We start from the raw sequence: 13599 nt of genomic DNA on the forward strand, positions 1-13599 counted from the left end.
GTTCTCTCTGTAGAATACCAAGAATGATTGTTAGATTAAATCTCATCTGGCAAACTGACAAGTCCCCCCACCCCCCAGGAGAAAATTCATGCAATCAAATATTGTAACCACAAGCACACATGCCCCTGAAAAAAGAGCAGTTTGACACTGGTAGTGGCTGTGCCTTCCACAACATTCATTTGTTCTTGATCAGGTATCTCGTCTGTTAGTGCTCACTCACAGCAAGACTAAGAGTTTCGAGAAAAATTTCTGGGGGAAAAGCAATTAAGAAAATTAAAAACATTAACGTATTCTCCCTTCAACTGAGGAAGAACTCCATTATTTGATTATTTGCAGAATATCTTTTTACCACATCTGTTATGTATCAGAATCATCAAATGAACTAATGAGTTTATTCTAATGAGTTTTGCAGAAGAGATGAGTAATGAGGTCATTGAGTGCTAGAGAAGAATATTTCTAATCAGAGCAATTGCCTGACTTTCTGAAGACACTTCCTCTAGGTACATTATTGATCAGCAAGACAACAAATCAGGGACAGAGATACTTATCAGTAGGCAATATAGTTAATAAGACAAATACAGTAAAATAAAATCAGCTGATCATCCTCAGATTAACCAACCTGATGATGTCTCTGGGGCTCCTGACAGCCTGCCTTGGGGACCGAGCTGTGCGTGCTCGCGTTGTTCCCTGGTCTATGAAGGACAAGCACAAAGGCTGGCTACCCTTCTTTTCACCTTTGGTGGCTGGGATTAGAAACTTCAGATGAAGGAGGTATAGTGCTGAGAAATTTAAAAATTCACTTCCATTTCAGTACCTCCTACTCAGTAATTTAATCTGCAAACACTAATAATGTATCTTGCTATCATATAAAAGCGATTTTAAAAAAAATCTTATTTATTTGACAGACACCGTGAGAGAGGGAATATAAACAGCGGGAGTAGGAGAGGGAGAAGCAGGCTCCCCATTGAGCAGGGAGCCCAATGGGGCTTGATACCAGGACCCTGGGATCATGACCTGAGCCAAAGGCAGCCGCTTAACGACTGAGCCACCCAGGCACCCCATAAACAGTGATTTCTCATTTAGCAAATTTTTCCTTTAAATCACATCTGTCTCCTTTTTTCTCCGAGATTTGGGAGAGGGTCAAAGGGGCAGTTGGGGAAACTCAGAAACGGGCTATAGAGCCAGTAGTGTCTTTCACTCTTGGGTGGCCTGAAGTGGATTCTTGGTGGGACACGGGGTCTTTCAGTGGTCATGGGAGGCCAAGGCCAGAGACGTCTTCTGCCAGTTAATTGACTTGGTCGGTGCCTTTCCCCAGACAGCCACCAAAGACCAGCCCTAGGAAGTGGTGTTTGCTGCTCTGCTGGCTCAGGGCAAATCCCTGCTCCTCCCACTTCAATTTCTTAGACCCCTGAATGTGGAGCTCATGGGTCATTCAGTTTTTCACTTTCAGAAAAGCAGAGTTCCTGGGACAAAAGTCACTCCCTGTGTCTTAGGATTGGCATTATTTTCAAGTTATTTGTCATCTCCTTTTTAGGACAAAGACTCAAAGGCCAGTAAGACCTAGAGCTTTCGACTTATTTGGGTCAGTGCCTACTCTTTTTTTTCGGGCAGAATGGAAGAATCCTCATTTCATTAAGTGTCAAAAGAGTGATTTTACTGGTTGTTGGCCTCAGTTCCAGAAGTCTACCATTTTGTTACTTTGGGAAAATTGCAGCTTGTCTCCTACCCAAACTCAATGTGACATGTAATCTATGTGATAAATTGTTTGCTCAAATGTCTACATGCATAGCAAATAAAGATTCTGACACCCAGTTCCAATGTGTGGGGTCCCCCCCACCTGCATCACCAATGCTCAGACACCAGCTGGGTATCCTACAATTGAATTCAATTCTATCATCATCTACTGAGAGGGAGTATCACATCTCACTGGTTAAGGGCTCGGGCCCACAAGGCTTCCCCTCCCCCACCTACTTCAGATGCCAGTTGGCACCCAGGTTGTCACCTCTCCTTCTGACCCTTAGGCTATAAATCAGAGGTTCCCAGGCCCCCTCCTCAGCTTCTGTTAACTTGCTAGAGTGACTCACAGAACTCAGAGAAACATCTTGCTTACTGGATTGCTGGTTTGTAAAAGGATGTAACTCAGGAACAGCCAGATGGAAGAGATGCATAGGGCAAGGCCTGGGGAAGGGCGAGGAGCTCCCTGCCCTCCTAGTGCACCACTCACAAAAATCCCGGGTGCTCACTGACCCGGAAGCTCTCAGAACCTGTCCTTTGGATTTTTATGAAGGCTTCATTACAAAGACAGTCGGTTAAATCATTTGGCCACAGGCCATGATTCAACTTAAAGCTGTTCTCCCCTCCCCAGGGGTCAGTGGGGGTGGAGCTGAAAGTTTCAGCCCTCCAGTCACATGGTGGGGTCTCCTAGCAACCAGCCTCCAATCTGTAGCCATCAAAGCTCTCAGATCTGTCTTTGGAGGATACCCTGGCCAGCCCAGCAGATCCAGCCCTGGCTGGCAGTCCAGATTACTGCAGGTCTGCCTTCTGTGGAAATAATGCACATCTGTGTAGGTTAGGGCTTAGAATTAGGTAGATGTCTTGTAACCTCAAGGGCTCCCTCCCATGACTCCACCTCTCTGGATACTTGCCTTATTTGGCCAAATGTTACCTCATTAACATAACAAAAGCTCTTTATAGTTATCACTTTGTAAATTCCAAGGGTTTGGGGAGCCCTATGCCAGAAATGTGGATGAAAACCAAATATATATATCTCTTATTATAAATCACAGTGTCAGGGCACCTGGGTGGCCCAGTCGGTTAGGTATCTGACTTCAGCTCAGGTAATGGTCTCAGGGTCCTGGGATTGAGCCCAGTGTGTGGCTCTGTGCTCAGTGGGGAGTCAGCTTGTCCTTCTCCCTCTGTTCACCTCCCCCTTATGCTCTCTCTCAAATAAAATCTTTTTTTTTTCCAAGATTTTATTTATTTGACACAGAACGAGAGAGTACAAGTAGGGGAAGCAACAGGGGGAGGGAGAAGTAGGCCCCACCAAGCAAAGAGCCCGACATGGGGCTCAATCCCAGGACCCCGGGATCATGACCTGAACTGAAGGCAGATGCTTAACCCACTAGGCCACCGAGGCAAACCTTCAAATAAATAAAATCTAAAAAAAAAAAAAAGAAAAGAAAAAAAAAGAAAAAATCACAGTATCACAGAAAATGTGAACTTTTATGACAGGTCTGCAATTTTTTAAAATTTATTTTTTATTATTTTTATTTTTTTAAAAGATTTTTATTTATTTATTTGACACACAGAGAGAGAGATCACAAGGAGGCAGGCAGAGAGAGAGAGAGGGAAGCAGGGGGAAGATTTGGTGGGCTGAGATCATGACCTGAGCTGAAGAGAGAGGCCCAACCCACTGAGTCACCCAGGCGCCCCAGGTCTGCAATTTTTTGTCTCCATATCTTAAATTTATTTCAGTTTCCCTCAAGTAAAGGAGTTTTTCTAAATTTTATCTTTTTGAAGATAAGACCTATAGACTCATTGACTGAAGTGTATCAAAAGATAAAAGTTGAATTCTGTAAAAGTAATAAGTTGAGAACTTTCCTCTAGTCCAGAGATTATCAACAAGTTCTAGAGGCTGCTAGAGTCAAGTCAGAATATGGATGCTGATGGGTGAGAGAGGGTTAAAGATGAGCTGGGAAGATAAAGTGAAACAGAAGAAACATAGTCTAGGAATCTTGATTCTACAACTCTTCCATGAGATTCTTCCAAGGTCTATATATCATAAATTTGAAACTTTACTATCTAAAATACTAAAGAGGCATTCAGAAATGCCACCAGATACTTCAAATTTTAATGTGCTCAGTAAAATGCGACCAGTTTCTATTTTGGGGGAGTAGACTATCTGTACCACATAACAGGGCCACACTCTACTAGGTGATATTAGAAAAGCAAACCCTTGGGGGCACCTGGGTGGCTCAGCCAGTTGGGTGTCTGACTCTTGATCTCATAGCTCAAGTCTTGATCTCAGGGTCATGAGTTTGAGCACGGCACTGGGCTCCACGCTGGGTGTGGAGCCTACTTGGGGTCAGGGGAAGCAAAGCAAACTCTTCTGGTCTTTTCTGTGGTGAGCACTGCTGAAGCCAAGAGCTTGGGGATCTAGTCTTGGTCCTGTAGCCACTTCTAGGCTTCTCTCTTGGACTTATGCCCACTTGGTCCTACTTGTGTATCTTGTAAGTACACTTAACACAGGTTAGGTATTTGGTCAAGCCAGAATTCACTCTCTCCCTTCCATGATTAAGTTATTTGTGGAAAGGACATATTTATCTCTGTACCCCCTAAAGCTGGGTACCCAGTAGGTACCCAAATGAATAAATGGAGAGTATAATTCTTGGATTACTGCTAACACTATTTCTATCTTAAACTACTCAAAATAATATAACAGAATGGGACCAGAAAATGAGTAAAACTGGCTATAAAAGCATTAATAACTACTAGCATGTTTGCTAGAGTAAAATAGTTTGTGTAAACCCTTCAAAATAAATTTCTGGCATTTACCCTTTTTAAAAAATTAATTAATTAATTAATTTGACAGAGAGAGATCACAACTAGGCAGAGAGGCAGGCAGAGAGAGAGGGGGAAGCAGGCTCCCCACGGAGCAGAGAGCCTGATGTGGGGCTCGATCCAAGGACCCTGGGATCATGACCTGAGCCGAAGGCAGGGGCTTTAACCCACTGAGCCACCCAGGCGCCCCAGGCATTTACTCTTAATTAAGGAAAGCAATTCCCACCCGCTTTCTTTCTCTCTTGGCTAACCAAAGTATCCCTACTTAAATAGTTGCAAACAGCAGAGCTCAGCCCACTTGACAAGTAAGAATCACAAATGGCAAATTATTGGAGTGTTGGATGTAAAGTTTTAATGTATAAAGAGGGATGAATAGAGCTCATGGATTTTTTAAAAAGTTTTTAAGTTTTGATACCTATTTTAAACCAATTCTGATATTAGGTGATTCAAGCCTTTAGGGGATTAGAAAAGTAACAACAATGATAACAAACCAGGCAAACAAAAAATTATGAGGAATTGTGAGGAGGTCTCCAAAAACAAAGCAAAAGAAAACAAAACAAAAAATCTTGCCCTATCGGGAAACAAACACTCCGGCCCATCACTGAAATTGTAACATGCACTGTTCACTCCGAGTTCAAAGTGTCTCAGGGCGCAGCACCTTCCCTGTGCACTTGCTATAGAAAACCCTACTCTGCTGGGAATACTGTTGAATCCTGACCTTAGCGAGCCACTGCCGAGAAGAGGGCTGGGATCGCATCCTCCTCTAGTGCTCAGCAGTGACTTAGAAGGGGTGGTGAAGCAAGGAAAAGTGTTTGATTGCCAGGATTAGAGGAAAAGAAATTGTGGGGGTCTGTGGGTTTTCTGCTACTTGCCTGAGCACAAAGATTTAGTAGAAGAAGTTAAAGTATTTTTTTAATTAACATATAATGTATTATTTGCCCCAGGGGTACAGGTCTGTGAATCATCAGTCTTACACAATTCCCAGCACTCACCATAGCACACACCCTCCCCAATGTCCACGACCCTGCCACCCTATCCTTACCCCTCAACCACCCAGGAACCTTTTGTTTCCTGAGATGAAGAGTCTCTTATGGTTTGTCTCCCTCTTGATCCCATCTTGCTTCATTTTCTTCCCCTTGAAGTTAAAGTGTTTTTAAAAGGCTCTGTTTCTTTTGTTGTATTTTCAATCACAGAGAAATGGCATTTCTTTTTTTTACTACTCATAACACTTTATTTTTTACTTTGTACAAAATACAAAAATGCAAATCCAAAGAGTACAGAGCAGTAGTGACAGGCACACTGCAGAACAGCAAACCTTGTCTAGCAAGACATTCTTTTTTTAGACTTTATTTTAGTGAATACATGCATTATAGAAAAACAACGACAACAACAAAAACACCCAAAGAGGCTAGAGATTTTACTATTTCTACCCCCGAAATAATGCTTCCTACCAAGACTTTGGATGAGACCAAAACAAAAGAATTTAAAAAGGCCAATAATATTTTTTTCATAAAAAAAGTAAAAGCTACCATAAAATGTATTTTTTTGTGTGTTTATTTTTATTTTTTTTTATTTTTTCCCCATCACACTGATTCAATTTCTTCTGAAATGCCACACGTGTAAACAAAACAAAACAAAACAAAACTCCTGAACTGGACGGTAAATACTCAAGAGGGTTAGCTCAGTAGTTTAAAGGATTTTTTTTAGACATTTTGAAGCCTTTCTATTCACCTGTCAGTACAGTGCTCCAGCCATCCTGCCCCTTTTCCCTTTGATATATATCCCAGAACAGAAATGCTTGCATCACTGAGTCTCTGTTCCTAAGAACTAGTTTTGAAAAAGAAAGTAATGTACAAAAATATTTAACAGAACTATGAAAGATGTAGGAAAGGAGCCTTATTTTCATTGCAAAGGAGCTTAGCTTTGCCTGGTTTCTCCTGCACACTCTTCAGGGTTTGTATATTTGCCCCATGAATAAGACAGCACCTACAGAATTAGAAGGAAACAAGGCACAACTCTATAAAAAACATTTCTTAAAATAAGATATAAAGTGTGTTTAAGGGATAGTCCCTAGGCTGCGATTAATTGTTCTCAAGCAGTGCTATCTAATAGGACTTTCTCCAATGATGGAAATGTCTCTATTTTCATTGTTCAATATAGTAGCCACTAGTCACGTGTGGCCATTGAGCCCTTGAAACATGGCGAGTCTAGGAAACTGAATTTTAAATTATATTTCATTTTCATTATTGAGAGTTAAGGTTAAATAACCACGTGTGGCTTGAGGCTCCCATATTGGACTTCTGTGCAGGAGCACACGAATTATGACATTAAAGATACAAGACAAAAGGATAAGGAACTAGCCTGTGTTATTGATTAAAAAAAAAGAGTAAATGCTGAAATGTAGGAGTTCTACTCTGCACCAATGTGAAGCCAACCTATCCACAAAGACAAACTCACTTATTCTTCATAATTGTACTAAAAGGTAAGAACTATTGTTATCCACATTTTAAAGATGAAGCTAAAAGAACAGAGCCAACATTGAACCCATGACTTGGGGAGCCAGTCTGTTATCAAATTAACAGTTCTCGGGCTATAACAATAGAGGGGGGCTTCCAGAGGTTGAGGACACGTAGTTTCTTATAAAATTTAACTACTGCACTTACAAAAATGTGGACAAAAAATCAATAACTGTCAAAAGTCCCCAAAAGGGCTGCAGAGCTCTCTCAATGTTAAAAACAAACCAACCAACAAACCTAAAATTAATGTTTAAAAGATTCCATCACACTCTGTAAACACAGCCGTGGTTTTCTTATCTCTTCAAGGTGGGTGGTCTATTACTCAAAGTGTTTGCAATTGTTGACGCGAGGGAGATGGATTAAGAGAAGCAAGGCTGGGTTTCCCTACGATTCTAGACCTTTCTGAATTCTAACAGCTCGTGAAGGACGAGGACGGAAGAGAAGAGTCGCTTACCTGTAGGATTATGTCGGATGAAAAACAGAAAAGGTCTGTCTACTATAAACCAGGGAGGCGACGACCTTGCAATTAGAATCGCAGCTATAGGGAGAAAAAGAAAATGTGTTGTACACCCCGCGTGAGGCCAGCAAGGATCCTCCATGCTGGAGTTCGAGGACACAATGCCTGTCCCATAGGCTGGCCAGGTTAGATTGGCCCAATGGTCCTCATTTATTGAACCCCTACCATGAGCCAGGCCCTTTCCACTCCATGTCTCCTTCAGTCTATACAAATACCACCTTCTTTAAGCAATGTACTCACTCCATAGGGTTTTTAGGAGGATTAAATGACCTACACATTATAAGCCTGGAGAACAGTGTTTGTCACTTAACACCTAGGGCATACTCACTGTTATTATCAGCTGGTTTTTATTTACACCATCTGCCTTGCCAGTGAAGGCTCCCTGGTCCTTTCCGCTGAGCCAAAGCCTTCCTGTACATCAAGGCCCAGCTGTGTTTTCAACCATTTCGTCTGTGCCTTTTCCTCTGGTGGGTCCCCTCTGCATGGTAACAGAGTCCTCTCCTCTGGGACCCCTACCCGACGCTGCTGAAGCCGCTGGACTCAGAAAGCAAACTTCCGTAGGCCACGGCCCTAGACATGCTTGCTCTGCCATGCTTCCCCATGGCGGCTTCAATTTCATAAGCCTGTGACAGGGCCTTGCGGGAAGGTAGGTGTTGGGATAAAACTGTACCACTCTTTCCGCAATGGCCCAGTTTTCTTCCTCAAACCCCAGGAAGTACTAATGACTTGGGCTTGATATCACAAAGGAACCATCTACAGCTAAACCTGGGGTTACTGAAAAGCAATAAGGAGTTAGCAGGTCTTTTGGGCTAAACTGTACCCCCTCAAAATCCCTATGTTGAGGCCCTAAACCCCAAGGTATTTAAGTTTGAATGAGGGCACAAAGGCGGGGCCCTGATCCAATAGGACTGGTGTCCTTTTAAGAAGAGAGGAAGACACACGGGATATTGGTGCTCTGGGCGAAGGCCACGTGAGGACATAAGGAGGAAGCAACCCTTGGCAAGCCACGGAGCAAGGCCTCAGGAGAAACCAGCCCTTGATCTTGGCCTTCCAGTCTCCAGAACTGATATAAACTTCTGCAGTATAAGCCCCCCCACCCCATCTGTGGTCCCGTGCTACAAGCAGCCCTAGGAGCTAAGCCAGCAGTGCTGGCTTCCTGGGCACGTGGCCTGCCGGTCACACTCACGAGAGGCCCACACTTGGCTCAGTGCTCGGCTACTGCTGTCTTCAAATTCTTAATAAGTGTTCAGCGAGGGCTCTGTCTCTATAGTCTACAGCTCCCTGCAAATAACGGAGCCAGTCCCGATAATTACACAAATTGGCAAAATTGGTCAATAATGGCAAAATCCAGCTCTAACTTACAAGTACCTCCTAGAAGAGACAAAAGGCATCTGAGAAATTTGAAGCGCTCATATTCTAGGTCTTTGTTTTTAATGTTATTTTAAAGGATTACAAATTAAATGTTTATTCTAGAAAGGCCATGAAGTGTCTATTTGGAGCATAAATGGTACTTTTTCATGACCAGAAATATGTGACCCAGTTACAAGCGGAGCTGGGATATTCCCTTTATGAGTTCAGAGCTTGGCCAGATCCACCCAATCTCAGTTGGATAATTAGGGGCTACGAAAACCAACCTAAGATTGTTCTATTTTCTCTTTCGTTATGTAAACCACCACGAGGAGAAAGCAGATGTAGATGTTCTACTTATCAAAGGGGGTGGCCCAGCAATCCTGCCGTAATTCAACAGCTGCTCGCTCCTTCTTCGCTTTGTCCCAGATAGACCTGCCTAGTCCCGATCAGTAGTTGCTATTATTTTAGGTTGCAATAGGAAGATTGGGCTTTTCTGCCAATAAGAAGCCAGAATATGCTTTAACCTTCTGAGAGCAGGGGTCAGCAAACCCCTACCTTCGGGCAGAGTCTGAGACAGTCAGATCCTGCTTTTATAAATAAAGCTTTATTGGAACACAGCCACGTCCACTGGCTCCGATCAGCTCTGTGGCTTTCCCGCTACATGGCAGCTTTCCCATTACAGTGGTGGAGTTGAGAAGCTCAGGTGGAGAAAGTACCAGCCACAAAGCAGAAAATACACACTATTAAGCTCTTTACAGAGAAAGCTTGCCAACTCTTGTCCTGGAGGAATGTCTCATTCTGAGGGGCTTTCCTTAATGGAACAGACTCTGAGCCTTGAGAAGACAGGTCCTCATTCTCTCTAAATTCACCCTTGTCACCTGGGGGGCAATCCCCAGTTCTGGGCTGGGGGTACTGGGTTTGCTACCAATTGACTAAGTGGCTACGCAAGCAATAGCACACTCCTGCCCCCACTACGTCATGGCTCATTCTGGCTCCTGACCCAGTTCTTACTTGTTGCTGCTGAAGCTTTGGTCCCATCTTCGCTGACTTCAATTTTTGCTTTCTGCAAGATGTGAGAAACATGCAGGTTTTCTGACCCTGTTTCCAGAAAATAAAACAAACACAGCATTTATCTGATACACAGGCCATCCATTTGGCTCAGAAACTAACTTCAAATCCTTGGCAAATTCCAGTTCTTAAAAGGTGTCAGGGGAAGTGACCTCTTATAGTCTGGTGATTGAAGGCTGTAGGGTGACGGTCACCTGCCGTGAATTTCAGTCTCTGTTAAGTGAACTGTGATATCACTTCTGAGGAGGGATTCACCGACCCTGAATATGTTAGTACCTCTATCAGTTCAACTCCCATCACTCAGCATTGCATAAAAAAATAAAAAAGAGCAGAGCTTTAGTAAAGAAGTCCAGATTTCCAGAAGAAGCAAGGCAACAATATTGTTTGTAAGGGACAAAATGTCAGATCCAGAAAGAATTTCAGATGGCATTTATGGATGGGGAAACTGAGGCCCAGAGGGTTAAGAAATCTGCTCTCAGATCATATGGCTGGTGAGTGGTTTTCCACAGAAAAAGCCAGTCATCTCACTGCCGTATTAGTGAGAAGAGTGTTGAGTGTAAGAAGAGTTTAGAACCAGACTCAGAATGGCAATTGTGTCTCTGGAACCTTCTAGTGAACCCATTTTCTTTCTCAACAAAACCTTATCATTCCAGCAATACCCACTGGCCACGGCATTGTAGGAGAATGCAAACAGAAGTTAACGGTAGCCTTGATGGGACACGGGTCTGGAAGCAAACTGAAAAAGTGCTTTCCATGTCACCCGGTTTTCAACTGTCTGCACAGATGCTGGGCTTTAATATGACCACTGGAGAATGAGAGGGATGTCTGCAGGATGAAAGTCACCAGTAGGTTAACCATAAGACCTAGGAGAATTTCAGGCACCTGGTTCTTCCTCTGAGCACCTGTGAACTACCCTGCCAGTGTAGACGGTGGGCCATAGAAGAGAACCCTGGAGGGGAACGTGCAGGTTCAAACAATGCCCTCTAATGTTACTGGGCTGAGGAATCCTGTTAAAATGATTCTGATTCAGTATGTCTGGGTGAGACCCAAGACTGTGCCCCTCAGACAAGCTCCCAGGTGGTACTCAGGCTGCCGCACCTGGGATGCATTGGGTTATCCAGGGATGAAAGGGCGTCAGAATATTCCTACAGCTGCAAGTTCACCAGGGATGTCGTGTGTAGCCCCAGGACGGGCACCCAGGTGCTCACCTGCAGGCCATCAAGCTCAGTAATGAACTTCTCAAGGGGAAAAACACAAAAGGAGCATAAATAATGTTTACTCTATGACTTCTCTTTGGAAGGAGGTTGCTGTGCTCCACATTAAAAGGACCAAGAGTGGAATCATATTCAATAGGACTATAACTCTAGGAAAAGGTACATATATTGGCAAATGTAGTGACAGAATACCAGCTGCGTCCTAGATGCTTTGGCAAAGAAAGGTTCCAGTCAGACCCCTCTGAATTTATACTGTTTTGGATTAACGAGCATTAAATGCCAAAATATTCATCTGAATATAGTGCATGCCTCTTGTTGTTAGATGGAAGCAAGGATCTGAAAGTTTAAAAATCTTCATTTTCCAAACACAGGGAAATAGTTTGCATTTGAAAAAGAAAGACTAATATCTAATTAAGAGCTACATTTGTAAGTATTAAAGATGATACACGAAGGTCTTCTGTAACTGCAGAGTCACCTGGGCCTCCCATGAAATGTACACATGAAACACAAGGATGAATGATTTCTGTTGATTTAGATGACTGAGGATGAACAGCATCATTTGGTGATAAATCAGAGTAAATCCTGGGGAATTTCAGGGCAATACACTCCTAATTTTGATCTCTTCTTTTATTCTTTTTTTAATTTTAAAGATTTATTTATTTGAGAGAAAGAAAGAGAGAGTGGGGGGAGGGGCAGAGGGGGAGAGAGAGAATCCTAAGTAGACTCCTGGCTAAGTGCAGAGCCCAACACGGGGCTTGATCCCACGACCCTGAGATCATGACCTGAGTCGAAATCAAGAGCCAGGCACTTGGTGGACTGAGCCCCTCAAGCGCCCCTGATCTTTTCTTTCCGAACAAATCAGAGACCCAGTTTGTAACACAGTCTCCAAGTTTAAGAAGAAGTTTTAAATTGAACATACTTGTTATTTTTGCAAAATTTGCTTTTGATGGATCGAACATCTCGGTGATACCAAGAGCTTTCAGCGGCTCCTTCAGATCTGTCTGTGCTACAGCTGTGAACCTAGCAGGAAAGGAGAAAATGAGGGAAAATCATCATACCATAAACGATGTAAAACGATATTATCAGTGCCGGTGCAGAAGGCTTGATCAACGGATTCTTTGTTAAGTATGCTCTGGACACCAATCTAAACTGTGTCTGAAACTGTAGTTCCAAGATTTAAGCAAAGAACGACTCCTCTCTCAAACACTTAGTTGGCGAAAGGAGCAGGACCCCGTAACGGCAAACGAGGGTAGCCTCACCCTCATGTGCCGCAGGCTCCCCCATTCCAGTTCTTAGGGAGATCTGCGGAAGCACTTTCCCTCACGCTCATGGGAGGATATCCAGAATACTGACAGGATTATCTACAGGTTTTCCCCATTTCCAACCAACCAAGCATCATGGTGGCTGCCATATTGGGGATGATCTAAAGAGAGGAGACACATTCCTGCTCCTTCTTGATGGGATTTTGAAAGCGTTTTACTAGGAAAATACGAACTAACAACAGGGATTGGTGACAATGCATTCTATTTGGGTGTCACAAGGGTTTCTTGCGACCTATCTGGCCTTAGAGTCACACTTACATAAATGTCAGCTATTAAATCTACCATCAGAGGAAGTTTTTTTTTAGGCTTTCTCCCATTTGGTGGAAGAGCAATCAGGGTAGGCGAGCAGATTTTCATCACAGATGGGCTCTAATGATAATTTACCATTATAATTGTGCTTTACCTATAATGTCATAAATCTTATTCATTTATAGCAAGCACTGCCTACATAAAGGCACACTTCACAATAAAAAAATTCTTAGGAGGATTACTAATACTTATTATGAATGGACTCCTTGGATTATACTTAACTCAGTGACCAGAGAAGTAAAAGCTATTAGAACTGGAAGGTGTCTTTCCCACCCTGAGACGTGGCTGGTTAAAAGCTCCGGGAACACAGACAGGGGAGGTTCACTGCCTCTTTCACAGGTCTGGGTATAAGGCATTCTCTCACCTGTTAGAAATTTGGGATTCAAGCAGAATTTGGGATGATGGTGCAAGAAAGAACTGCCAAAGTATGATACTAATGTAAGAATTCTGCCTGGATGGTTTCAAAATGTTTCCTTACCACCTAGCTTTTGGACTTGGTCTTCAGGAACTTCCAGCTAAAACTTAAAAAGACTAAAATGAAACTCCTTATCAAAACACGACTAACCTTTACTGTATGGTTATACATGTGTTTTTCAGTCTTTTGGACAAAATTAAGTAAGTTAAAAGCCCTCAAAATGGTACTAAGGAGCTTGAGGTCTTATGGAGACTCAGAGGTCAGGCTGCCTCCTTCCCTTCCCTCCTGATGATCATTATCCTGCTGCATGAGAGGCACAGGAACTGGA

At 43.1% G+C, this 13599-nt stretch overlaps 1 protein-coding gene across 1 annotated transcript in view; it reads right to left on the reverse strand.

Annotated features, from left to right (window-relative positions):
• Window positions 1-5895: 5895 nt before the first annotated feature.
• The window catches only part of LOC111142041 (serpin family E member 2), a 61464-nt gene continuing 53760 nt past the window's right edge, over window positions 5896-13599 (reverse strand). The window contains exons 6-9 of the mRNA XM_022494973.1: window positions 12145-12245; window positions 9955-10041; window positions 7531-7614; window positions 5896-6546 (exon numbers count right to left, since the gene is read on the reverse strand). Of these exons, the coding sequence (XP_022350681.1) occupies window positions 6509-6546; window positions 7531-7614; window positions 9955-10041; window positions 12145-12245 (310 nt within the window). The 3' untranslated portion in view covers window positions 5896-6508. The remainder of the gene's footprint in view (window positions 6547-7530; window positions 7615-9954; window positions 10042-12144; window positions 12246-13599) is intronic.

This window comes from Enhydra lutris, unplaced genomic scaffold, assembly GCF_002288905.1.
Source record: "Enhydra lutris kenyoni isolate GAN:26980312 unplaced genomic scaffold, ASM228890v2 scaffoldscaffold1, whole genome shotgun sequence".
Taxonomy (NCBI): Eukaryota; Metazoa; Chordata; class Mammalia; order Carnivora; family Mustelidae; genus Enhydra; species Enhydra lutris.